General features: G+C 43.6%; 1 protein-coding gene across 5 annotated transcripts; it reads left to right on the top strand.

Annotated features, from left to right (window-relative positions):
- Positions 1-1,476: 1,476 nt before the first annotated feature.
- On the top strand, positions 1,477-27,357 carry dyrk4 (dual-specificity tyrosine-(Y)-phosphorylation regulated kinase 4). 5 transcript variants are annotated; one of them, XM_035156907.2, is made up of 15 exons: positions 1,477-1,664; positions 2,541-2,610; positions 18,039-18,122; positions 19,601-19,753; positions 19,912-20,062; positions 20,272-20,435; positions 21,231-21,367; positions 22,396-22,536; positions 23,262-23,400; positions 24,116-24,197; positions 24,296-24,468; positions 24,568-24,628; positions 24,776-24,905; positions 25,050-25,207; positions 25,424-27,357. In XM_035156907.2, exons 1-15 carry the CDS (start codon positions 1,633-1,635, stop codon positions 25,696-25,698), a joined length of 1,950 nt encoding a protein of 649 aa, XP_035012798.2. In that variant the 5' UTR covers positions 1,477-1,632; the 3' UTR covers positions 25,699-27,357. The 5 variants fall into 5 exon arrangements, with proteins under 5 accessions (XP_035012798.2, XP_035012801.2, XP_035012802.2 ...); XM_035156910.2 differs by lacking the exons at positions 1,477-1,664; positions 2,541-2,610 and adding an exon at positions 6,613-7,125; XM_035156909.2 differs by lacking the exons at positions 1,477-1,664; positions 2,541-2,610 and adding an exon at positions 14,816-15,321.
- Positions 27,358-27,763: the final 406 nt, after the last annotated feature.

Raw genomic sequence — 27,763 nt, 5'->3', positions numbered from 1 at the left:
CCTTCAGTATGTTGTTATTTGTAAAGGAATGCAGACTGTGTAGAATAGTATGCACAGACAATACACAATATATCAGCAATAAATAGACGTAAAAGAAAAGTAATTCATATAAGATACAAGTGAAAGTGGTGAAAACGACAATAATGTGCATCACTTACAGGAATGAGTGATGTGTAAGTGTTCCTCGATGTGAAGCAGGTTTTGAACTGAAGAAACAACAGTAGGTACAGGATAGAATGAGATAAGATAATTCTTTATTAGTCCAACTACATTGATCCTGTTCCAACCGCAAAGGGGATAGTAAATAAATGGCATTAATAAATAAGTAAACAAGCAAAATAAATAAACACCAGCAAATACAAAAAACAGCTATAATGTTGTCGCAGTACGGACAAAATTAAATCGACAGAATGGCCCTTTACACCTGAACAGGAAAAGGAGGAGGGGCCTAGGAGGACACACCTGTGAGCCAAAAAGGAGGGAAATCAAACAGAGAAAGGAAGCATGGAAGAGAACTGAGGAGTGAGAGATGAAGGAAGGAGATCATTGTAAAGATAAACCAGTTTCTGGACATATGTGATAAAAGAGGAAGAAAAGTGACCAAAATTAAAGTAGTTCGTGGCAGTTGATACAACAACCGGCTGGTTTTTTCACAATCTTCCTGGACACAGGGAAATGAGCTGATCCCTGGAGCCTGAACAAGTGGATTCTGTTCCAGTTGAATTACAAAAGTTAAGTCTGTTTCTGTTCTGAAACTCCCCTGGCTTCTGCTTTTTGATTATTAATCACACTTCTTTGATTTGATTATTTTGATTTTAATAATTAATCGGGCAAATGATTATTCCAGTTAAATAAATGACATTACTGAGGGTGTTGGAGACTTTTTCCTGCTGCACATAAAGCAGAGTTCAGAGACAAATCTTTGATAAAAGATTCAATGCTTATGTTTAACTGGGAGCTTCCCCATGTAAAATTCATAGATTTATTATCCACAAAGAACAGACTGACTGAAATGATTAATAATTTTAATCAGTCTTTTTCTTTAATATATTAAATTCAACCCCTTCCATCTAATAACCTTTATTATCCAGCTCTTCCCTTTTCTGGTACTAATGAATAGAAATGAATATAAATAATCCTTTGGGCTTTTGTCTGTAATTTAATCTATGTAGTGTTGTATTGTATCTGGACCCTGAGTCTGAATAATAAATGTCATTCATTCATGTTTTTTCCAATGCACATTTTAATACATTATGCATCTTCTCTAATGTCTGTGTTGAAGTTTTCATGCTGTTAACTTTTGCACAGTGGCTGTGTGTGACTGGGACCCACAGAATGGAGGTGGATGTAAATGTATATCCCAGTGGGTGTCTGTGCCTCCCTCTGTCTCCCCCTCCTCCCTCCTCCTCCTCCCTCCTCCCTCTCTGTTGCTCACATGCACGTTGCATATCGAAGCTGCACCAGAGGAAAAACCCAACGGTGAATCAAACAGTCAGTGAGTGCACGGTGTTGTCATCATCGTGTTTGGTGGAAACACTGTCACTTCTCTCGTGTGTTATCACCTGGAACCTAAACACTCACTATGTCACGCGTGGCCGCCTCCTCTGAGCCACCGTGTTGATTCATGTCACCATGAGCGCGCACAACAAGTCTTCAGAGAAAAGGTAAGAGCGATGACCACCTGTTGGTCGGAGAACGTTACAGTACACGTTCTTTCTTTGAGTCGATATGATATCTGACACCTATTGTGGACTATTGGAAAAGTTTGTTGATTCCTGCAGCTGGATCTGTCTATTATATGTGAAAAGAAGGGCTGCGCAACCAGAAAACTAATGATTAACATGTATAATAATGGGAATATGATAATATAATGACATAAAGTACTAATAACCCCAAGTAGATTCAGGAATATGCCTTCAAAAGAAGTACATGTTTAGCTGATGCTCACCATCAATGTAGAAGAGGACATGTTTTTTTCCCGAGGTACCATTTACAAAAAAACCCAACTTGGGCTGATTATCTTAAATATTATATTTTATTATATTTTACCCTTGAGGCAGTTCAATACTAATCGCAATACAAATTTCCTCAATAGCAATTTAACAGAAAATTAGAAATTGATATATTGCTTAGAAATGTATACTATGTTGATCAAGTGTTTATTCTCTGCTCATATAGAAGAGTTTAAAACCTTCAACCTTCACTCATTCAAAACTCAGTTTTCAAATTTACAAGAATTGATAATCTGACATTTAGTGCAATCAGGAAGTGTCCCTCAGACTTGGCACCTTTTTTATAAAACTTGTGATTTTAATACAAGACAAACGTGACCAGGAGGTGTCAGTGTAGTTTATTCTAACGGCTTCCCCAGTGGAGAAGTGGTCTGAGCTGTGTAATTACATTCATGTCGTCTAAACATTGTGTTTTTAACGTCATCTCAGTTCAGGTCAAGGGCAACGAGGACAGTCTGAAACCTCATTGCAGATTAGTTTCCGTGCCTGTGCAATTTATATCGAAGTAACTTTTTTTCTATTGGGCAGGAATGGCTCCAAAAACAAGCTGGATAAGTTTTTAAAGGAGCGAAAAGGCACCTTTCCGCTGCTGATCAAGGTAAGAAGACCTTCCTGTTTGAACAGCCTCTGATGGTCTCCTCTATTCAAGTCAGTCCGACCACACCAGTATATAAGTTATAGTCGAGGCCAGGTTCTTGTGGGGTGGCAGTGGGCCCTTGAGCAACTCTACACCTTGTGTTGATGTGCAGGCCATTAAATACATGTTATTTAGGTGATTGTGCTCAGCAGAAATGATTTATTAGGGAACACGCTCTGCCCTGTGATGTTCTCGGGCTGCACCATCTGAGAGAGCGGTGCCGTGTTCTCATTTGCAAATGCTGGGAGAGCGAAACTGCCCAACCCTGACACCCACCTGGCCTGACCCCCCCCCCGTCATCCCGCCTTCGTGGAAAGTACCACAACCTTCAGCTCGGCCCTACAAGGACACACTCATATAACCACACACACACACACTCATGGAGGGATTATCTCACTTGGTCCTGCCTGAGATCCAACAGGACATTTTTTCTACTTAATGTTGATTAAAGTTTTAATGCAGTTTGAAGCTCTTTGTCATCAGAGCGAACAAAACCGTGTGTGTGTGTGTGTGTGTGTGTGTGTGTGTGTGTGTGTGTGTGTGTGTGTGTGTGTGTGTGTGTGTGTGTGTGTGTGTGTGTGTGTGTGTGTGTGTGTGTGTGTGTGTGTGTGTGTGTGTGTGTGTGTGTGTGAAGATCTGGACTCCTAACCATGTTGTTGTGCTGTGTTACTACATTGCAGTCTGCGTTGGTCGTCCTTTGATTTACTTTGATCTGCGCTCTTTACACGAAGCCCCTCCCTCGGACGTTCTCATTAATTGAACCAGGGCAGTGCCAGCAGGTTTTTAAAGCCAAGAGACTCTCAAGATAAGAGAGATGAAAATGTTTGAACATCAGTGAGAACGTGGACAGAGCGGAGGTCTGAGGCAACATTCGAAGCTATAAATGCTCGTGCTGTGAGCAGACTCCACCCTCACAGAGTCAGTTCAAACGAATTCATCTTTCTCTAAGTCGGGATATCAATACAGGGTATTTGCGTCATTACCAAAATACAGACGCAAGCAGCTGCTCCCAGCAGATGCAGCGCCAGGCTTCAAGATGTGAGTCTGTAGCAGGAGATGGGTTTTTCTTGTTTGTTGCTTTCATGTGATATGACTCACTGCTGAAGTCCACCTTTTGACATTTCAGTCTTTTTTTAAGAAAGTGCTGCGAGCTCCTTCCAGGGAAATGGGTGTGTTGCATGGACGTGACTCATTATTGGGCCCTCGTCCACTTGTTGAAGATTATTTTGAAGTTTGGTGCAACAAAACAGTAAAAGTCAAAGCTGTGGTTGGGCTGTATCGTAGCTTTTATGCAGGTTTGCATTTGGGTTATGATTGTTTTCTTCGATCAAATATTTTCTCATATTCCTGAGTTTTGGTTTGGCCGTTTCACAGAAATATCAGTGAGGCAGATATGAAAACATGTGAAACAGAAAGATGATTTTATTATTTTATTGTCAGCATAGGCCTCTTAATATCCACATTTGTCCGGTGATGTCTTCAACAGCTCAAAACCCAACAATACTCAGTTTACAATGTAAAAATCAATCATGAATTTATCATCAAATCAGTTAGAATATAATTGTCTGTCGATGAGTTTTTCCATTCATGACCTTGATTCTTTCTGTGCACCTACTTCAGAGTATTGGTTATCAGAGCATAGACCCGTTCACCTGGCCCAGGTTTTACCCCCCCCCACGCAGGGAGCCTCCCCATTATTCTGATGAACCTTGTCCCTGATAGAGTTTCTCATCACAGCTTTGTCCCTCGTTGACACCGGACCCTCTGGAGTGAAGCCGGTCATTTAGAGGAGAGCGTGCACCTCTGCTGAATTACAGGCTGATATCAGTGTCACCGGGAACAAGGTGGCCTCACTGTGAAGTACGTTATGGCCAATAGAAGCTCCCTTACAGTCACTTCTGTTACGGCTGTTGTGATATTGTGCTTTCATGTGCGCAGCTTGCATCGAGAGCATTCATGTGCACCGTGAGAGCAGCCTCTGGCTCGTTGTCAGGTCCGTCACATGGCCCACGCTTCTCAACATGTGAATCTCCACATTGTGTAAAGCTCCATAATAAACATCGCAGCGTCCCCGGAGCTGTGGATGACTGTTTATCCTCCCACTGGTCCACGCAGCACCGTGGGAGCCCGGGCAGCGTTTGGCCTCAGGCGCTGCCAAGGCCGAGCCCATTCATGTCCCAGCTGCATTCTCGTGCAGAGCAGGTGCTGCTGCTGCTGCTGCTCCAGAGACGACAGCTGGACGGAGACACTCCCCACGTCCGATAAACATTAATTGGTTCACTCAAAGAATTCTGGGTAAACAGCCACCCAGGGAGTTTTGTTAATGAGTGCCTGGCTCGGTTTGCGTGTCTGTTTTCTTTTAACTGTGAGTCATGCAATGCCGAGCTGTACACGCAGGGTTCGCCAACGTCCTCCCCCTCCCTCACACCCTCTCTCTCCATCGCCATAGGCTCAGGAGCATTGTTGTGTAATGGTGTGTGAGGTCTTATTTAAGATGTTGTTATATAAGAGGAGCGTTGTTGTCGCCTTGTTAGGTTCTCGGGTTCCTTTATGATAACAGAAGCTGTGCGTTACAGCTCCTTGTTATTCATGACGACAATATATAGAATTACCACTGCAATTTATAGAGCATCAAGCATAACCACGGCTTGTATAGGGTTTTATCAAACATCGAAATTAAATTACATAAAAATTGCTTTTACATTTTGTTTACAGCTAAACTAAACCAAACTAAATACTTTTTATAATATATTACAATAATATATATATTATTATCATGGACATTATTAATGTCTCTGTTCCTTGCACTCACAAAGTCTGATATTTATGTTACATAATTGTGATCACAGTAATCCGGATTAACCTGTGTTGGTCTCACTGGCCGGAGTGTGTCAGTATAAACCTGAAGCATCTGCTGAATGAGCTGCAGCAGATTGCACCTGAGCCTCGGCTAATAAAGCAATTAGAGTCCAACACAGGATCTTCTTTGCCGTCTGTCCACTGGTGACACTGTGTGGAACAGTATAGCCCCTTGTATTTGGCACCCAGAGACAACAAGCGTTTCAGTCCCCATTGTCCACATGTGCCACACACGTCATCAGATTCATTCTGCAATTTGTGCTAATTGCTACAATTCGAAAAGCCGTGTATTGTCTGTGTCAGTCGAGCTCGGACGTGGGGTCTTTTGTGTGCGGATCACCTTGCGCAGCTTGTTGTGGAAGGTGACGGGCCAGTTAGTACTTATGGGATCAAAAGAAGGGCCGACAATGCTCGACTTACCGAGGTGACAAAGCTGCGTGCCCGTCACCCCTGAGATAGGAACAAGGTCTGAGAGGGCACTGTGGTGAGATACAGGCACTTGTAGACATCGCCTGTATATAAGAATGGACGTAGACTCCAGGTTTGGAAAGTGAAGCCAGTGCAGAAGAAACCTGTATTCTCTCGAACGACCAGTAGAGGGCGACACCTCTGGTTGCAAAAAGAAGTCTATGAGAAAAATGACCCGACTTCTCACTTGATTTATAATGTTAGTAAACTTCTTCAATACAGCATGATATTCATTTCGGAAATTATTGTCCCATTTAGAGTAAAATAGACGATAAAGCACGGTATGCATTGGGGGGCGTTCATACAATGGGTGCAGGTCACAGGTGTAGGTGGGCGTTGCTCTTATTCAGGCTCCATCAAAAACCAAGATGGCGCTGGACAAAATGCCAAACTGGAGACTTCCAAAAGGCAGTTTCACAAACCAATGTGTTGCAGCTTGGTTATAGATTATGTCGGTAACTGAGCTGGTTTTATATCTTGGTGAGTCTGGCACCGTACGCTGCGGCAGCGTTAGCCAGAGAGCAGAAGGCTAAACAGCCCAGGGGCGGGGTGGGCGGTGTCTCTGACTATCTTGTTGGCTCGGCTAAGGCAGTGAGTCTGGTGCAGATGCTGTAGAGATGGGAGGGAGCTTCAGATGATTTTCTCTGCCGTTCATTGGAGACGTCATCCGAGGGATCTGAGGACAAGTAGTTTGTGTGACCCCAGAGCTACCTCTAATGCATCATCCATCATCGCTCACTCAGGACTGGCTGCCTGAGTGCGTCGCCTCCATCCTCACGTTCTCAGACCTGGCAGGGCAGAGTCTGGGGCATCTGGGTCAACACCCGCATTCACTTGATAGGGGCCGGAGCCCACAGTGTTGTAAGCATAGTTAACATGGAAACCGGCGACACACTCATTTTGATGATGGAGATAAAACTCTCACATACACACACACGTGTACCTGAGCAAATTTTCTATGCCGCACCTGCTTAAGCTTTCTCACAAGTGGGCCAGTTATTTTGGTTAGTCAGTTCATCCTATCAGCTTCATTGAAACAACAACAGCGGCGCTCTGTGGGGAGAGCGGAGCCCGACATCGGGGCCCTGGACTGGGGCTTGTTCCAGAGACGGGAGGCAGCAGATCACAAGTGAAAGAATGATTAATGAGGTAAGACTTTCACCACCTCCAGCAATATGCAGAGAGCGACATCTGGTCTCTATCACGTCTTAACAGACCCGAACATAGAGTTTGTATCTGGAGCAGTTATAGAAGCTTCTTGCCTGTTAACCTGTGAAGTATGTGGAGCATTTTCTGAATATTTTGTCTTGGGCGTCGAGCTGAACAAGAAGACAAAGTTGGCATGGTGACAATGGTAACGTTACTAAACTTGATGAGGACATTAGTGAACTTCTCACGGTGTTACAAGGCTACATGGACTTTGTGTTCTTAATATTCTTGTTTAATATTGTCATTCTTAAAATAAAATTAGATTAAATATATACAATATATCATACGATGCGATAAAAAACAATAATATACGATAAGACAGTTAGGACTTACAAGAACAGTTATTCTACGTGACATCACCATACCTGCATTTTCTAACTTTGCTGTGGGGGTCCCACACACAGGAAACAGTCCCACCCATGTTTAACGAGGATGACTTCACAGTAATCATGACCAGATCTGCAGTGTCATTGTTGGCTCCTGTATCGATCGCTTGTTTTATGGCTGCACCTCCACACCAGGAACAGGAGACGGGTGGAGAGAGGGGGGGGAAGAGAAAACTGAAGGAGTACTGTTTCCCGAGTATTGTCTGATTTCAGCACGGAGCTCTAGCAGATTGTGTGGTGAGGAACTCTCTCTTATCTGACACCAACTTGTTTCTGTACTGGGACACTGGGATTAGATTTTTTTTCAAAGGAGAGCGCCTATTGTCTGTATTTTAGATTAGATCAGAAGTGAGGGATAGAAAAAAGTCTATTGTTTATAAAACCACCCCCACGGTCCAATCATCTGCTTAACAAGGCCAGAGGGGAAATGAGTTGTGGCCCAGTTCTGTTAATTCTTGAGACGGTCTGGGTCTGTGGAACTCAGCTGTGTCTGTTTGGGGTTTATTACAGTACATCAAATGATGAGTAATGTATTATAGAGCACGAGAGGATTATGTGTAGCCTGCTCCGTACAGTATGTACAGTAGGTGCTCGTGACGGGGCCGACACGACCGACACAGATTTGAAAAAGCAGTAGGTCAAACTGCACCTCCATCAACACACACACACACACACACACACACACACACACACACACACACACACACACACACACACACACACACACACACACACACACACACACACACACACACAAATACACACGCAAATACACAGGAGTGGATATAAACTGTGTAGAAAGATATTTATTAACTTTCGGCACAATAATATGATGATGTGATCATTAAGTGCTGTCGTAACATTTATGAATTATTCCTTATTAGTTAGTTATTATGTCCAAATCAGTGATTCCATCAATATCTAATAAATATCATGATTTATTAATCTGTTTAATATTGATATTATTAATACTAAACTGCGAATAAGGCCTATATCCTGTAATGAATTGATTACTCTTTACTGTATGTTTACTTGATGTTCCATCATACAACCTTTTACATTATTTCTACTCTGTTTTCTCTTTTTCTGAGTCTTGTGGTTGTGATGTAATACTGTGGTATATTTGCTTGTAACCCTCAGATATAATGGTGCCAATTTGTATGTGTAAGCATAACAAATACATACAGAAACAGACATATGTGAATCTACGTTTTCATTTCTATCTATATATATATATATATACATACATATATAGCTACTCAGCCAAACATACAGAAAAAGAAGGAGTTGCTGTTAACACACAGTAAAAGACGAATTATGACAGATGCATTCACAAATTTAAACCTTGACCTTTGACGGTGCTGCGCTACAATCAAACACTGGCTTGTGTTACTGACGTTGGACCCGAGATGAATCAAGGTCTGTTTTTTTTTCCGTTCTGCCTCCTTGACCGCCATGGAGACAGAGCGCTCCACATGGCTAATGAGATTTGGCTTGACTTGAGCCCTTCTTAATTTTCAGCTGTGTCCACAAGAAGAGCAGATTTATGTGAACAAACAAATACACAGACACACACAAAAACACACACACAATCAGTCTTTTTTGATTGAGCATGTTGATGATTCATGTTTAGAGATAATCAGGGAAACATTCAGGATTTGGCTTGATCGTAATCACAAAAATACAAATGCAAACATCAGAGTAAATGTCAAACCCTGTCGGATTTGTTTAAAAATCTCTTTATAGCAAATGGTTCAGTTTGGGATTTCTAATGAAATCTTATTTCCACAATTGGTCAAACTGTGGCTCAGTGTCATGTGTGATTAAAGTGAAGTCCTGCTCCTTCCACCAGTAAACAGCTGGATTAAAGACGGAGGCAGCGTCACCACAGACTCTCTGTTGATCCACACGTCCTTGCCCAACAATTTGTGCTGCCAAGCGCCATTAACATGTCATATGTAAGACAAATTTAAGCCTGTAATCGCCCGTGCCTCTGTGAGTTTGTCTAAGTGTGTGCGCTTGTGTCAACTTGTGAACCCGACCCATATCTCACATGGTGACATGCTGTGGGACTAAAACTGCAGATGCGGCAGTGCGCCTGCCAGTCAGGTCAAACTACCCACACTGCTCCGTGCCAGATGCCAGGGGACACTGATACTGTCTGTTTTGGCTGGCGGCTCCTCTCGCTTCAGTTTGCCTCGCCTGGCACCTGAGAGCGATTAGCCAAGGGCCGAGCAGAATGTAAGGCACCAGGTTATGGTCGTCTATGAGGAGGGAATTTGGCCCCCGCTTCAACTGGGTCTCATCTGGCCCGGTGCAGCCTGTCCCAGCCACCTGTTGCTCACTCTATCCCGATGTGGTCGGCTTCTTTCAGAGACGTGGGACAGGGTGTGGCCACCCGCCTGCCAAATGCCGCCCGATATACGCAGTTGTGTCGAGCCATGATTTAATATTGTAAATTAAAAGCCTGAAGGCGAGTGGGACGGGACACAGCAGCTTCCCCTGTGTGTCATGTACGGGTTGAGACTGGCTGACAGGGCAGTAATGAAATACAGTCCCCGCCGCTTCATGCTACAGAAATAGCAACCTTTTTCCTGTCACCAAAACAAGGTGATTTACAGATTTTATTTTTGGTAGCCGGGCAGAACATGTGTGAGCAGACGGATACTTGTACTCGCTGAGAGGAACATGTGCTTTATTATGAAGACAACATTTGAAACGAAATGTCGCACTGTAACCAAACTAATTAATGGAGGTTAAAGCAACACCGTGTAGCTTTTACTGAGCAACAGCGCCCTCTGCAGCCACATGGGGTGATTTAACTCTGTTGGGAGCGATGAAGTGGACTGCGTAGTCCCACTAACTGAACTGAAACACAACTGAACGGTGGATATTACCCAGGATCCTTGGCTGCCGCTGTAACAAATCCACCAAACTCTGTTAGACTTCTTTATATTGTAAAGGTTTCCTGCTGAATATCGGCGATAAACGCTGGTTTTTAACTGTTCTACAGCTCAGCATCACTCTTGACCTTGCTGGACCGGATTCTGACAGTTTGATTTCCGCACCTCTCACAGGAGATATACCCACAAACCAAAGTTACATAGAGTAAGAACAGATGTTCAGGGTGGGAATACAATTTTGAAGAAGCTAATTTAAGGTTAAAGGTTCAGTGTGTAGACTTTAGTGACATCTAGAGGTGAAGTTGCATGTTGCAGCTGAATACCCCTCACCTCAGCCTCCACATCCAAACATGAAGGAGAAAACTCAAAAGGTGTCTAGTTTGCTTCCGTACAGAGGACCTGCTCCAGATGTAAATATAAAGTATTTAAATATAAAGGGCTCATTCTAGGGTAAAGTAAACAACAATTCCGACAATTTCGATGCAACACACTATTGAAAACATCCCTTTCACCTAAATCTTACACACTGGACCTTTTTTAAAATGTTCATAATCATTAAGAACAAGTAGAGACACTGCGACATAATTGTTCCTGCATGACCACCTGCAGTATAAAGCGAACAGCCGGCCTCTGTCTTGTCCTGCTGTGGACGCTGCAGTTCCCTGCTGCCGTGTGCAGTCGGCAGGCAGCCAGATGCGTCCAGGGCGCGGTGGGATAAGCTTTCACCTACGCACTATTTGTCAGCAAGTCTGTAGCATCCCGCAGGGGTTTGTGACAGCAGCAAAGCAGGTGGAGAATGGCAGCGGAGACGGTGGAGGCGATAAGGAGACAGCCCCACCGGCTTTGTCTCCAGGATACAGTGGCAAGTGAGATGGCAGAGGAGGCGTCTGTTTAACCACATGGGAGACCCATTAGAACTGTACCTCCTCCCCGTCTCACTTCCTCAGCCCCATGAAGAGCCCACCTGGGAGGATGATGGGATCTGTATCACGATGGGCTTATGTCTCCCTCGTCCCATAACCCCACCCCAGCCCAACACCACCCCTCTCCCTGGGGCCCCTTTCAGAGGAAGCTAAGTGCCAGGCCCCTGCTGCCCTGTCTCCGGCTCAGGATGGGTCCCTTGTGGAGTCCCATCCATACGTCACTGGCAGCAGCGGAGACAGAGAGCACTCCCTCACCGGCAGCATCCTCCCATTGTCTGCCTGCAGCCTGCCTCTCTTTTCTGTCAGTGTCCCGGAGCAGAGGGGAATAGTTTGGAGGAACCTGACGGGGAAGGAATCGCACGCGCACCGAGGCCTCGCACAAACCGGAATGTAACCTTATATGAATTAACGATGCAAGCCAAGTCCAGAGCACAGTGGAGAGTTGTGAAGAAACACAAGTAGCTCTGCAGTGAGTGAGAAGTGATACAACATATTTCCAGGATTTGCACTGAAGAGGAAGACGGCGGAAAGTCGACGTGAGGACGAGTGAATTTCTGTGAAGTTCAAGGAGATTCTTTTATTCTTTTATTTTGTCAAATGGAGCCAAGGAACGACACCCGCAGTTTCCAGATGTAAAGCAGTGGGACGTGCAGGCCTGGCATCGTTTTCATCCTTTGTTTTGCTTCTGATGGCGTCTGTCTGATCTCTGACCTGCTGAGAAACTACCTCCCCCATCCCCCCGTGGCTGGAAATGGGGTCTGGGGTCTGAGTTGGGCTTCGGGGTCTGGTTGTAGCAGCATGGGTGAGATGTGCTATGTGGGAAGACGGGACCTCACCCGCCTGCTGTGGCATTAGCCTCCTCCTCCATGGCTGCTGCTGGGGCAGGAGCAGGAGGGTCCAGCCTGAGGTATGTGTGGGGGCGGAAATAAAAATGTCCAAATCACATGCCGGGGACTCTCCCTCTGTTTTTAAAACTTTTATTTCCTGTTCCGAGTATTTAAATATCTATTTGGAGAATTGTTTGCACAGTCCTTCTTTTCGTGTTGTCATGCATACACAAACTGGGATGCTTTGTTTCGTTTGGTTGTCATAGCGAGTCAGACTGTACGTGCATTTCTCTGCTCCACCTGCTTCCTCTCACCAACGCTGTGTTACCTGGGCGACAAAATGCACACGGTATAATGACTCTCCCAGGTAAACTGTAATAAACGTTTACAGAGGTTTACAGTGACAGGCCTGGTTGCAGTTCCATTACGTGTAAGAGTTCGGAAATGTAAGAGCCGGAGCATCGCTTCTGTTTTCTCTGCACACTTCATTGTTAAGGGAACAGTTTAATATTTGGTCTTGTCATAACCAAAGACTGTCTTTATATATTGAACAAACTTCAGATAAGAACTGCCTCAAATGACAGAAAGCATCTCTGAGAAGAAATTATTTGTTTTTGTTTGGCTCATGTCCCACTCACTAACACGGAGGAGGCAGGGGTTATGAGCTATACTGCAGCCCGCCACCAGGGGGTGAATGAGCTGATTTGGCTTCACTTTTGGGGAAGTATCTGTAAGGATTAAACAAACGAGATGTATATTTTCACATCTATACTCTGAGGTTTCTGTTGATCGAATTTTGATCGGAAGCAGTCTCCTCCTTTTTCAAGTCTTTACGCTGGAAGCAGCATATTTGAGAGATATCTATCTTTGAAATTTAACCCTCAGCAACAATGCAAATAGATGAATCACTTAAACCAAACATTGCTGTGCTTCTCCGATACTCCACGACATTCACTGTGTGTTTTTCTCCATCGTGCAGCAGTGTGGAGATAAAATTGGATAAAAAAAAATGTGTGATTGTGTCGTGTAAGCGCCGTGCAAACAAATAATGCTGGTCGGTAATCCAGGTTGTATAAGATGAATGTCTGCTGCGGCTCGTTGTTATTAATCAGGCCAGATTTAAAGGAGCCTCCCACTTCTGAGAAGTGTTCCCTGTCTCCCTCTCGGGGGCCACTTGTTCCCTCGTCCTCCTGGAAGCCGGCCTCTCCACCAGCAGGGGCCAAAAACCACTCCTATCCTGAAATCATGCATCACCTCTTGCATGCTCGTTAGCTTCACTCAACACAGGTCGGATCCAGCCCCACTTGTGTTTCCTAGCTTGTTTTTTTTGTTATGGTTGATTTATGAAATATGGGGAAAGATTAGCTGCAGAGTAATAATGAGGGTGTAGGAGCAGCTTCCTGGATAGCTGCTAATCCAGTCCCAGGGCGGAGGCTGATTACTGAAGTGGCCACTGCTGTTGCATAACTGCTGTCATCTAATCATATTCATCTCCTTGCTCCGGGCTCTTCATCACATGGAGCAGCTGAGTTGTTTCCCCTCTGCAGCGGGGATTAGTCAAACTTGAGCTATGAAAACAACACGGTGGTTCGATCCCTGAAGGATAGAATGGGATTTCACATGTTCGTGTGATCAGATGAAAACCTGCTCAAACTGAAGATCTAGGATGTTTATGTCTCTCTTCTCTTTGTATCATGAGGTTCATTAAAATATGTAGGCTGCACAGTGTGGGCTCGAAATCAATCGAACAATAAGATCGATTTCTTCATCGTTTCTGAAAACTTAACGTGTGCTGTATCATCAGCCAGAGATGATATATGTTTAATAATCTTAAATTATCTTAAATTTTATTTTTGTCCATTTTTTTTTTATTCTTCTTCCATTAGTAGTAGTTGATTCTGTAACATAGTTAGAGCTTTTATTATGGTGAGGACTCCCAAAACTGATCTTTATAAAAATCCTTAAGTAAAAACCTTTTGGAGTTTTGGGGGTTGTTGTTTTTTAGAAATTTTGGGGGGTTTATTTGAGAATTTGTTTATGCTTACAACCTGGTTGGACCCTGTAGCCCATTCTTTATACACATATAGAGGAAGCGCCCCTCATTTTTATTCTTTCATTAGAAGTTCTAAATATATCTTTCAAAATGAGGTAATTTAATATGAGACAATTTAATTAGCTAAATGGGTTTAAAAGCATGTTCCCCATCATTTGATGTTGGAAGGTTTAAGATAAGAAGAAACTTTATTGATCCTCTGTGGAGGAAAATTAGGGGAAGGAACTACAGAGGAAATTCACCAGTTACACAGAAGCACAAGGACTTTTCAGTGTAAAATGTAGTGAGAATAAAAATGGATAGATGCTAAAGCTGTTGGACAACGGTTGTGTAGTTTTGTGATAAACAATAAGTAGCCCACTGATATTTATTTCTATTAGAGATAAAAACATTAATCTTTTGACTTATCCGGTTTATATCCTGTGTTTCTTTGATGTTATTGGTGAAACTCTTTGGATAAAGTCCCGCTTGACCCGGATGAAAGCGATAGTGTCCGGTTTGTTCTGCTGCGACGGGGGATCGGTCTGTGGGTGTCACTGATGGAACAGTGTGGCCACGGCGTGCAGCGTGCGTCGGTGTTCAAACCCCCTTCCCGGTTCGTTGGAGCGCGCATCAGTCACCGCGCGGCGCACGGTGTTGGTCGGACGAGGGCGCACGGATAAAAAACAAATCTATATCTGGACGGTGCCAGCTGTCGGCGGCAGGAACCTGAACAGGTGGCTCCTGTGGCGTCTTAAGGCGCAGGGGACCCTCAGCAGCTTGTCTCCCTCGCTAATCTGTCCCCTGACGACAGCGCATGTATTCGCCATGTGTGCGTAAAACCCCCGCAGCGCAGCAGCAGCTTCGTGGATCCGTAGATCTGATCAGTCGTCGGGAGTTTACTCATCACTCGGTGACGCTGGACCGGAGGAGAGAGAGTCCTGGTGGTTTTGAGGCTGGATTCACAGAGTTGGATACAATGAGTCTCCATTGGATTTTATAATAATCTCTCGTCTGGGTTCGGATTCCTTTGATAACAGCATGTTGCCAGAAATAAACAACAAGGTGAGGCACTGTGGTTGGATGTTGGTGGCAGGAATACAATGTGGTTCACTGAGGTGTGACTGTGGTTCTGGTATTTATTTAAAAAGGTAAGTACCACAGTCACATCATGTTATGAATTAGAGTTGTGGTTTCCTGAAAATAAAATTAGTCTGGTTATCTAATCAATTCCAGAGTTTCTATATTGTTCTTACACTTCACCTCCCATTAATGATCCCATATAGCTTTAAAACTTACATACATTCCATATGTATCTACAAACAATGTGCTCGTATAGTGAAAAGGTTTTTAGTAAGTGCATATTCTCTGTATTTTCATATTTGTGCCTCTTTCTATTCTCTCGTCTCCCTCGTTCTGACGATCTACTGCTGTAACAAGGGTATTTCCTCGGCGTGGGAGGTTTCATGGTCTTATCTAGTCTTAGTGTATTTGCCGTATAGGTTTTCCATGCTATAAGGGACACGTTGGACCAGATACATGGCTTCACTCCAGGCTAATTCCATTTCAGGTGGAGACCTTCCACAGGTATCCTTGAAAATCTAATCATTTACTCTAAAGTCTCTCTTCATCTTAACAGATTTACGTCAATAATGTGAAGTCTTTCTCACATTATCCCACTTTAATGCTTATTTTGTAAAGTCCAGCCCCTTTCTCTCGTGACCGCACGCCAAGTTATGATGAAAAATCCGATCCATTTCTATTTCAGTCGATGTTTAGCCTACTTATTTCAGTGTTTGTTGTGCTGACAGTTTCTGTAAGTCTAAATGCGTTCTGGGTGTATTTTTCACACCCTACATGGAAACCGATGTAAATTTAACCCCTTGCTGTTTTTAAATCTTAAAAGAATTTGGTCTCTTTCACTTTTTTTGGTGTCAGAGGTGAGAAGCGCAGGAATGTTTGCTTTGCCACCAGCCTGAACAATGATTGATTAGTGATGCTGGTGACTTCTCATGCATCCATCCCGGCAGTTGAGACCAACAGGAAACAGCTTGTTGTGCAGTGAAAGTGACAGAAAAACCTGGTTATATCTGAAAAATTACTGCACGTGTCTGACGGTGTCTCTGAGCACAGCTTGTTGATGTTTACCCTCAGTTGGTTTTGGTGCTTCGTTGACCCTTTGACCAAATGACCCCTGAGATCCCCAGAGGTGCTGGGATGATCCTCCAGCTACGACCCCCAGCGACCTCACGGATCAAGAGTCAGCTCGGTTCTTGACTTTAGTTTCCTCGTGTTTACTTCCAATGATTAATTCATGGAGCTTTATCAAATTCATCCGACTGTGGACAGACCTGGACAGCTGATTTTAATGAGGGTGGTGCAGTGGTTGGCGCTGTCGCCTCAGTTGCTGGGTTCGAACCTGTCGATCTGCTGGGCCCTATACGTCACTGGAATTTAGCAGGTTCTCCCTGTGTCTGCATGTGAGGGTTTTCTCTGGGTTCCTCCCACAGTCCAAAGACATGCAGTAGGTTAATTTGAGACTCTACATTGCCTGTAGGTGTGAATGTGAGCATGAATGGTTGTTGGCCTGTATATATATATTGTCCCTGTGATGGACTGGGATATCGGTTATAACCTGTTATTATTATTTCTATATATGATTTATCTCATTCATCACAGGGGAATAAAAGGTCACGGTCATTCCTACTGGCACCTGGGCACATGTAATGATGTCACTGGGTTTCCACTGGCTCAGTGCTCATTAGCCAGGCTTACAGCAGACCTCTGCAGGTGAGGCTTTGGACGCCAAGCTGCCACAGTGACCTACATGGCTCCTGAGATTGTAACATGAATACACTGATGTTATTGTGCCCTCGATTGGCTACGTGTGGTTTCGTTATCACAACAACAGAACGTGTTTACCTGCATCAGCTGAGCAGGTGGAGTCTCAGAGGTTTATAAGTCGGAGATAAGAAGTTATCTCTGCAGTAGCTTGGTTCCATTCATTGGATTGACAGGTGCAGGGAGTGGTGGTGTTGGTCAGACTCCACCAAAAGATGCACATTTCTAATTGCCAACTTGCCTTTTGTAGCCTATCTGAACCCAGTGTTTCACTCTGTCTGACGTTCAGTCTCGTTCCCCTGCAGGAAATGTTGCTTTTGCCTGAGATCATGATTGAGGATGTTGTCTCTCATCCACTCAGTTTGTCTTCCTCCCTCCCTCTGTCCCATCCTGCCAGGCTGGCAGGGTTTAGCACACATCCCCATATGGGCCTAAAGCTTTATTTCACCCATCTGGTGTCGCCCAACACCAACACAACCCACTGATTAATAAAGCACGTGTAAGCTGGCTCGGTGGCGAAGCGTGCCTGTGATCAACTATGCCGTCTATGCCATTTTTAACACATTCAGTTCAGTCCTTCAGTTTCTCTCCAGGCACCTGCACTGCGGAACACATGGATGTGCACATGGCTACACACCTGCAGGAGACTGCCGGACAGTGAGAGGGAGGATCGTTGTTGCTGGGTTTTTGCAGGAGTAATCTATTTTAGGATCGCAGTGCATTATTTTTGCTTGTGTGGCTGCAGCCTCGCTCGGCTGCCCACAGGCTGCACGAACCCAAGAGGCACTTTTCATTATTGTTATTTAACGTGACTGTGAGACGAAGAAATATGGTTTCTCATTTCTATTATTACTTCAGCATTTCCTGTTAAATAAGAAGCGTCTCTTTCTCCCCCTCAATCTTGTCACATGTTTCATGTATCGCTCTCATTCCTCCCACAGACGTCACGACCGGAGGCTTTCCCTCACCCCCACAGACTCCCAGCAGAGGGAAACCGGCTCGGAACAAACCGACCCTGCTCACAGGTCAGCGCTCCCCCTCTGCAACACGCTGCAGCATCTGACCCAGAACCCACAGTTTGAATTATGTAATTTGCTGCTTAAATTATTCTCGAGAGCGAATATTTGCATATTTTCTTCTACTGCAAACATCTGCAGTAAACTACACCAGAATGCCATAAATGATTATCCTTGGCAGTAATTGTATTATTTTGGTTATTAACTTTTGAATGAATGATGCATTTCAAGGATAATGAAGCAGCTCATCAGAAAAAAAAGGGCCTTATTATAAAATATCATGGTCTTCAATATTAACAAGAACAAAATGGACATGACTGCACTCATCCGTCTGCACATATGAGGCCATGTGGTGTCACGCATCAAAGATTTCCAGTGATACAAGAGCATCTTATTTAGAGAGCATGCCCCCCCGTTACGTTCAGGCACATAGCTGTGTTTACTTCCTCTGCCTGTTGTGGCAGGTGCTTTGCGACTATATTTAGCCCTATCTCCATGCGTCATAACCAAGTTGGCAGATCCTGCAGCAGCTCTCAACACGTGAGAAATATCAGAACCATCTACTGTATGGATGGGAGAGCTTTTATTTCCTGTTAATAATTAATGTGAGATCATTTAACGGGGGGGCAGATCTGCTTTGAATTTCTCCACTTGAAATTTAAATTTGTTTGATTTTTTTTTTTTTATCAATAAGTGGAAACAGGTTTTAAATATGTTTGACGTCCCCCAGACACAGATAAACGTGTGCAGGATGTCTTATTTTTTCCCCCCGAGCACTTGGCACAGGACAGAGGTCTAATTTTGCCCATCCACTGCCAGGGCTGAGGCTTGCGAGGCGGTGACACATGTAATCGTGCTCCCGGAGCAAGCCGGATGGCAGCCAGAGAAAAGCAGGTTGTAGCTCTTCACCTCCCCTACAGGTCTGCCCCCGCAGACAGGCCCTGTCAGGACCCGGCCCTCACGGAGCTCTGTCCCCATTTCACTCTCACCCCCCCTGATCAGTAATTCCAGCCCGCCTATACCCGCAGCTGGGGGTGGGAGAGGAGGGGGGGAGCTGGGTTGTCCGGGTCACCTGAGCCTCCACCTCCGAGACGCATGTGAAAGGGGATGTAGATCCCAAACCAAAACTGAGGAGGTCGCAGCCCGATGAGAAGAAGTGAAAAGGAGGCTGTGACAAAGCTTGTAGCTACAGCTCAAAAAGGAATAACTGCCCTCGCTCTGCTGCGGCTGCTTTTTGCTGAATGTTTTCAAATGTGCTGATGAGTATTTGTTATTCTGGGAGACTCCCTGCAGAAAAAGATCTTTGAAGCAAGTTCTGGCAATTTCTTTGTTTGATTTTCACTAATATCCTCCCTGGTTTTGTGAATTAAATGCTATCATTACACATTCAGCAGACTGAAATATCTCTTTTTCTCCACAATCCATCCTTGTTGTCACTATTGTGAAGTTCTTCCAAAGTCCTTAAAAACAATCCCTGTGATTTGCAGAAGTTTGGCCCGGGTGTAGCGACGTTGCCCCAGCTCGAGCCACCGGTGGTCCAGGTGGTGGTGAGCAATGCCAAAAACCAGCACCAGCAGTCGGACAACATCCTGCCCCAAATCGCCAACAAGGGGGGTCAGAACAACTTCCAGATGCACACGGTGAGCCTCTCGTGCAGTTACGAGTTTCTTAATGTGTCTGATTTGAAGGAAAATGAACAGAGCCTCAGAATTCTTCCAAAGTAACTCAAGTTACAGAATCTTCTCTTTGCTTGTGATACAAACTGACTCTTCTCACCCTGTGTGTGTTTTCTGGACAGGACGAGAGGCCGAAGCCCGCCCAGCAGTTCAGCATGCGGTTCGGTGGAGGGACGGATAAAGTGTCCGTTGCTCGCAACAGCAAGATGTTCAGCAACAAGCTGGAGAAAGAGAAGGCATTTGAGGGACAGAGATTACCCATGTCACCCATAGGTGTGTTGTTAGAGTCAGAAGAGACGTTATCACACATTTTCAATCAGTTTTCTTTTTTTTTAAACACTTTTTTAAACTGATGCAGTAAAAATAGCATGTTGGCATTCAAGGCGACTCTTCACAATCCTCTTCACTTGGCAGAGGTGTAATCAATATGAAAGTGATTCATGCCGCCCTCCTCCTCCTCCTCCTTCTTATTCCTGCTGCAGAGGCACTGAAGAACTTCCAGGAGCGGCTGACGGGGTTTGAGCAGGAGGAAATCGTAGACTACAGCGAGCTCTGGTTCCTGGGTCTGGGCTCTCAGAAGATCGAGGGTTCCCAAGGAGCGCCGCAAAACTCCGGATATGACGACGAGCACGGAAGCTACATCAGGGTAATGTCTTTATCACAGGTTTAACATTTGCGATGATATCCGGAGTATCTCCAGACATTCTCCATAGGGGCCTGTATGTGCGATCGCAAATGTCAGAGTGAGCCGATGTGAGAACACAGCAGGAGATCCCTTTCCGCAGGATTTACCCCGAGCTAGTGGGCACATTGATGAAGTTTCTTAAACGCGACAGACACAAAAATAATAAAGAAACATAAAGAATATAAAATATCTCTGGATTAAGATGATTCTTTAAGAAGGTAATGTGAAAATATGGAGACGCCATGTTGTGTATCTTTTCAGTCTCTCTCTTTCTCACACACACACACACACACACACACACACACACACACACACACACACACACACACACACACACACACACAAACACACACTCCTTCCAAGCTGCCTGCGCTGCCTCCATTTGACCTTAATCCAGCAGCTGCAGTCATTATTCTTGAACAGTGTTTTACAAGAACCGGCTCTGAGGAGACAGTTAGATCCTCTTTATGCTGAATGAGCTGTTGAAGCCTGAGTGAATAACAACTGTTAGAGGATCTGACAGTTACAGTAAAACCATACTACACTAGTTTACAGTGTAATGCAACGTATAATTATTAACTGTCGGTATTAGAGATAAAATTTGGTTAATCAGATTGTTATGATGCGTTTGTATGAGCTACTTTTACTGTTACGTGATATATCTTAAGTGAATAAATAAATAAAATACCAATAAACAGTATAATAAATATGAATTCTGCTTTAATATTCTCTGTGCTCGTCCTCTTGCTCTTCCAGGTGCTGCACGACCACATCGCCTACAGGTTCGAGGTGCTCGAAGTGATTGGGAAAGGCTCCTTCGGGCAGGTCCTGAAATGTCTGGACCACAAAACCAATGAACTCGTAGCCATCAAGATGATTCGCAATAAGAAAAGGTAACATTTGACTTGTTTTATTTATCCAACTACTATTTAAAAGCCACAAACGTGAACAGTAATAGAGCTAATTCAGTTTCTTTTTATGAAAAATGTTGATTATAAAATCAAAGCAGATAAACCAGGTAGGATGAACGCACAGTTTTCTAACTTCACTCTGACAGTGTATCGTAGAACTATTTGAGGAGGACTCACTAATGATGAGGAGTAATTCTGACACGGCTCAGGAGCATCAACACAGGCCAAGTTAACAGCCCAATATAAAAAAGCAAGTTTAGAACTGGCTCTGCACTACTTCAATTTAATTCTGACCAATTCCTGTCTAATTAAATCTTGTTAAACTGCTAATCCACGTTGTTAAAACCAGACAACCTGCATTTATTACATTCAGTGCTTTGTTGCTATGTTACTGTGCAGATTGAGTAAATCTTCACGTTCAGGGAGTCAACGTGTGGTATTCATGTGAGACATTGATCTGAGGTTTTTTCCCACATGCCTGCGCCGTGATCGTTTTACATCTCAGGACTCTGCCAAAATCGCTGAGATCCTGATTTAGCATGACGCAAGTCGGCACCTCTCGGTGTTATCTTACCTGTCCCTGCTCACTGAGCAGCGCAGGGGCAGCAACAGGCATGAGGGGCCTATAGGTTCGATGCTGCAGGAGCCGTCAGGTCTTACCACCGCTTCAATAATGCAGAAAACAAAATGGGTGCAAACTGCCACAGCACAGACCGAAGGGCAAGTGTTCCCTGTGTCAGATAACTGTCGCAGATCCTCTTTCTCCTGGAGGAGGATTGTGACTGGTGGACATACAGAGGGATTTTAGGGATTTTTGTACTCGGACAAAACATGTTCATGTAGTATATCAAACATTTTGAAAGAATCCAAATGCAAGAGATCTTAGTGTTATTGATTATTTGACATTTGACATTAATTGGTTTATTCTGACTTGGCTGTATCTGGAATGTATCATCTTCAAATCACAGTTTACACTGGTGAATCTAACAACTCTGCACATTTGCCCGTAGGTTTCACCACCAGGCTCTGGTGGAGCTGAAGATCCTGGATGTGATCAAGCGGAAAGACAAGGACAACCTCCACAACGTCATCCACATGAAGGAGTACTTTTACTTCCGAAACCACCTCTGCATCTCCTTTGAGCTCCTCGGGTTTGTCCCTTTTACTCATCCAGCACACAGGCCTGCACGTTCAGAAAAGACGTCACTGAATAATTCATCTCTTAATCGAACGCATTCGAGGTTAGCCAGCTTTCCCCAGGTGCACCAGCAGGGTCTGTGTCCTCAGAGGCCCGTCTCACTTGTCTCTAGCCATTACCTCCACATGGAGTCAGTGAGAAGTCAAGTGTTTACCTGTGCACCCTCAACATCTGCATTGGGACATTGATCTCCTCTGATATCTATATTTGAGGGGAGATAGTTTTGTGTATCACTGTGGATGAATGACCTTTAGAGGACGTCTTGGACTGCCACCTTGTCTAAGGTTACCGTCACCCAATCCTTTAGTTAAGGCCTTGATTAGGTCGCTATCTCTTACCCCTTATTGCTTCATGGTGTGAAGGCTCGTGTTGCACAGGCTAAAGAAGTTTATGCTTATCACAAGTGGCACGAAATAGCACGAGGATACACTGCTTGTCAATCATAGATAATTTCCAAGTGACAAGTCAGTGGAAGGTTTACACGATGTAAAGTGTAGAGTGACATAACTTTGTCTGCCGTCTTTCTTTTCATTTATTTGAGGCGTGTGATGTTTACTTTATTTGCTGCGTCTTTTTTATAAAGGGCGTCATCACTGAATAAAATAGAACGTATCCTTTTTGAGGAACTACAACAAAAGGAATTCAACTTTCTTCGCATTTTTGATTTTTTTCCCACAGGGTGAACTTGTATGAGCTCATCAAAAAAAACAACTTCCAGGGCTTCAGTCTCGCCCTCATCCGCCGCTTTGCCCACGCTCTGCTCAGGTGCCTGCAGATGCTGCACAGGGAGAAGATTATCCACTGTGACCTCAAACCGGTACTGACTTCTAAAGATCAAGTTATCATACAGAGAATATGGAGAATATGGCTGAAGTAAAAAAAACGTAGCTCCACAAAACATACAACATATTATAAACATTACATAAGAAGAGACAACAAAGGAGGGTGTTGACCACTGGTGATAAATTTGCTGTATGCAAACACAGTACAGTTAGAGGATGGAAATCAATATGTAACTTATAGATATAGTGCAAGATTCACTGTAGCTGTAAAAACTAAGTGTGTAAAAGTTATAGTAGAATAGAATATAGTGTACTTCAATATATGATATAATAATAATTTATTATTATTATCATTATTGTATATTCTTATATTATTCACTTTTCTTGTGTTTTCTTGTTAAAAAAGTTACAAATTTCTTCACAAAAGGATAAAACAACAATACAATTTTAATTTAAAGGGATTTAAAATTTAGTGACAGATGTAACATATCATATGTGGGGGTTTTTTTGTATTGTATTTGTAAAACCTGAACCTATGTGAAATACAAATGACTGGACATGACTGAAAGGAGTCAATAGAACCTGGCGTGACTCAGACCTCTGCACCGAACCACTGGACTGCAACTGATACTTGACCTGCAGAGACAATAGTGTGAATGTTGCTCCCTCTTGTGGAGCATTGTAACATCAGCAGTGATCCTGAGAAGCAGCAGTGTCTGAATGTTTTTTTTTTTTTTTACTTCTGCACAGGAGAACATTCTTCTTTCACAGAGAGGACCAGGGAACATCAAGGTCGTGGACTTTGGCTCGAGCTGTTATGAACAACAGAGAGGTGAGAGCATAAGGAATGAAAACACAGTAAAAAAATGTGTTTTAGGAGGTGATTTCAAAGAAGTCATATATGAACCTGCTTTCGTTCTCCTCCGTTAGTCTACACCTACATCCAGAGCCGCTTCTACCGCTCCCCAGAGGTGATCCTGGGTCACCCGTACAGCATGGCCATCGACATGTGGAGCCTGGGCTGCATCCTCGCGGAGCTCTACACAGGCTATCCCCTCTTTCCTGGAGAGAGCGAAGTGGAGCAGATAGCTTGCATAATGGAGGTAGAAGATGAAAATAGAAATGTCTCTCTTTATTTTTATACTCATTTATGAGATGTGTTTGCTGAGTATATGAAGGTAACCAGATATTAATACTCGCAGGTTCTCGGGATGCCTCCAAATGATTTTGTTCAGTCGGCGTCGAGGAGGAGGTTGTTCTTCGGTGAGAAATGTTCTTCACTGACAAAACTTTATATTTGATTTGTTATATTTCATTCTTTTGCAGATTATAGAGCCGAATAAAAAAATGTGGGATTGCAGGATGAAACTGTGAATGAGTTTAAAACCCTCTGCTGTGTTTTGTGTGCAGATTCCAAAGGAAACCCGAGGAACATCACCAACAGCAAGGGGAAGAAGCGGAGGCCGAACTCCAAGGAGCTGTCGGCTGCTTTGAAAACCAATGATGCTCTGTTCCTGGACTTCATCAAACGCTGCCTCACGTATGTCACATTCACACTCCTTTGAAATAATCAGCTCCTCCTTTTATTTCATCCTGAAGTGACTGCATTGAAACTGGATGTGCTGCATTAGATATCCAACAAGCTGCGTTTTCTCGTTTAAATTCTTATGCCTCTTCTTCTCAGTTGGGATCCGACCAAGCGACTGAGTCCTGACGAGGGTTTGCAGCACGAGTGGATCCTGGAGGGGAACTTCAACAGAGTGCGGCCGAGAACCAGGCCGGTGGTGAAGAAGACCTCAGACAGTTCCACCAGCACAGACAGACAGACTAACAGCAGGCCTGGTAAGAGTAGAGTCCGTTTCATCAGCCCTCAGCCATACTATGCATATTATTCATTGTTATCGTCATTGTTATTATGATATTGTAATAGTGCTAGTAATAATAAGGATAATAAGCTAACAAGATAAAAATCTGACACCATGTTCAGACAAACCCACACTACAGTTCTTTGTGTTCACCTCCAGCTGACGTTTAATGTCCTCTGTTTCCATGGCGCAGCGGAGAAGGTCAGCTCTGAGAGCAGCACTAACGACAAGCTGAAGAGAGACAGCTCGGAAACAGGAACAAACACGGCACCTGCCGAGCGGCTGCGGCCCATCGGGGCCTCGGCGGAGGAGGAGGTGTGCGAAGGCGACGGGAAACTCTCCACGGACACCAAACAGCAAGGAGGTGGTGAAAGGCCCGTTCACATCTTCATCAAACCGCAGGAGGAAGTGGGCACGGAGAGAAAAGACAGCCAGGAACCATCTCAGTGTTTGCCACCTATCATGTAACAGTCTGAGGGGAAATGTGCTGCGTTCATGACAAGTGGGAACTGGGGACATTCGCACTCCTCCCACTTCCCACCTGAGTGAGGGCAGTGGCAGTGAACGGACAGCTGAGAGAAAGTTGCATTTGTTTGACCCTGCACACAGAGAATGTTAAAGATCCTCCACGTTGCTGCTGCATCTACATGAAGTCGAAAAGCAACGTGTGAGAGAAGTCAGACTTCCTGAGTTTCAGGTGGAAAAAGCTGCTCGAACCCAAGTTTCCTCCGAGTTCCCACCTGCCATGAACAAAACCCTGATGTGTGGTGGCGACGCGCTCATCGTCAGCACAGATCTTCTTTTTATTGCCGTCTTAGTGGATTATTTCGATCCTGTGAAACTTTGAGTTTGTGTGACTGTGACGTCAATCAACCATTTTTTTATATAAGGGAGTGAAGCTGTTGATGGAATGTGTGACAGTGGAGACGTCCGTGTCCTCGATGAGTTCAGATCGAATGGTTCTATATCTTCATCGTTGTCTCCGCTGTCACTGTCTCCTGTGTTATTTATTGAACCCAATCTTTGCTGTGCATTGACATCTCATTTTTCTAGAGCGCTCGTACCTCCAACAACAGTCAATTCAATCAAGCTGCACCAAACTTCACACACTAATAGATATCAGTCTCTTAATTATGCCGGATTGTAGTCATCCAGAGCCCTGAATTATTCCCTGGGAAATGGGTGAAAATGTCAAAAAAACAACATCAAATGCAATGCAACAGTAATATTCCTGGATCACATCCTTCCACCCAGTGGTTTTAACCCTGCTGACAGACAAACAAAGTGCAAATCTGTTTTTGCTTTTTTTTTCTTTGCATTTAAACATTTTCGCTTCACTTCAAAAACAACACTTTCGTGAGGGTAAAAGATTTGAAGGATTTTGTGCAATAAAGGCTGAGCCAAAAAAAAATCTTAATTTTTTTTAATCATGTTGACAGAGAAGTAATTATCATGTACTTTGTAATTGTAGATTGCAGTTGATTACCTAGTGATTATTGTTTTATTTATTATGAAATATGTTCGATCCTATGTTTAATATTTGTGCAACAATTTAATTGACGGTCATAAAGTATGTATTTGTAATAGAATGTGTTGTACATATTTCTGTTCTTTCTTATGTATGTGTAATACAGGACTTATTTAAGAAAAATATTTAAGATATTTGTGGAGGGTTTAGACAAGGTTTTACTTGTTGTGTTGTTACTGTATGGAAACATTTTGTCCGTGTTATTCAGGATATTTTTTATATTAGAAACAAAAAAGACAATCCTACTATTGATAGTTTGTGCCTTGCAGTATTAGAAATCTTGCACTTAATATCGTGTGTGAGAACACCTGGATAGAAACTGGATTCTCACTGTCAGACATGTAGACAGAGTTGCCAGGATCCCTTTTATTTGACAAAATCATGTCTCTGCTCATGTTACGGGACATTTACCGTCTTTTTATTCATGTCTTTAGTCGCCAACAGAGATCAAAGTTAAATTGAAGATAGACCCCGTGCCCTCATTATCGATTAGCTAAGCAACCAAGAGATCCAGAGAGGAAGGACTGTAGCTGGGGAAAAAAGTCAAGAACAGTAATTTTTATGTCTTTTATGAGTAAATAAAAAACTATTTCAAAGAACTTGTGTTTTCATAGTTACTTTTATATTGTATCATCAAAGTTGAAATGAAATGAAACAGAGGCCTCTTCAGCACAGTGACACAATCTGAATTATACCACAGAGACTATACTGAAGAGCCACTGGTCAGATACAAAATGAAGTAAAAATTACAGGTTAATAAATGACATTAGCATTTACACATAAATTACAAACTCCAAGTGAAGAAAAAAGATCATATTAATCATTAACTGTCTAATAACCGTCATGCTAACTCATATAATATATTAAATGGTAGAATCTGAAAATAAAACAATTAAAAAATAGAAGTATATTTCCCAAATATACAACGATAAAAAATGTCAGACCGTTTCAACAAAACGTGCCACCCATTTACTTCATTCATTCATTCATTCATCCATTTGTTCA

Source organism: Hippoglossus stenolepis, chromosome 5 (genome assembly GCF_022539355.2).
Source record: "Hippoglossus stenolepis isolate QCI-W04-F060 chromosome 5, HSTE1.2, whole genome shotgun sequence".
Classification (NCBI taxonomy): Eukaryota; Metazoa; Chordata; class Actinopteri; order Pleuronectiformes; family Pleuronectidae; genus Hippoglossus; species Hippoglossus stenolepis.
This window is presented reverse-complemented; position numbering and strand designations above follow the sequence as displayed.

Excerpts from the sequence above, each read along its gene's own strand:
- dyrk4 (XM_035156907.2), top strand. The coding sequence starts at position 1,633 with ATGAGCGCGCACAACAAGTCTTCAGAGAAAAG. Across the intron at positions 18,123-19,600 it reads CAAACCGACCCTGCTCACAG|AAGTTTGGCCCGGGTGTAGC; the intron begins GTCAGCGCTCCC and ends TGTGATTTGCAG. Across the intron at positions 24,629-24,775 it reads GAGGAGGAGGTTGTTCTTCG|ATTCCAAAGGAAACCCGAGG; the intron begins GTGAGAAATGTT and ends TTTTGTGTGCAG.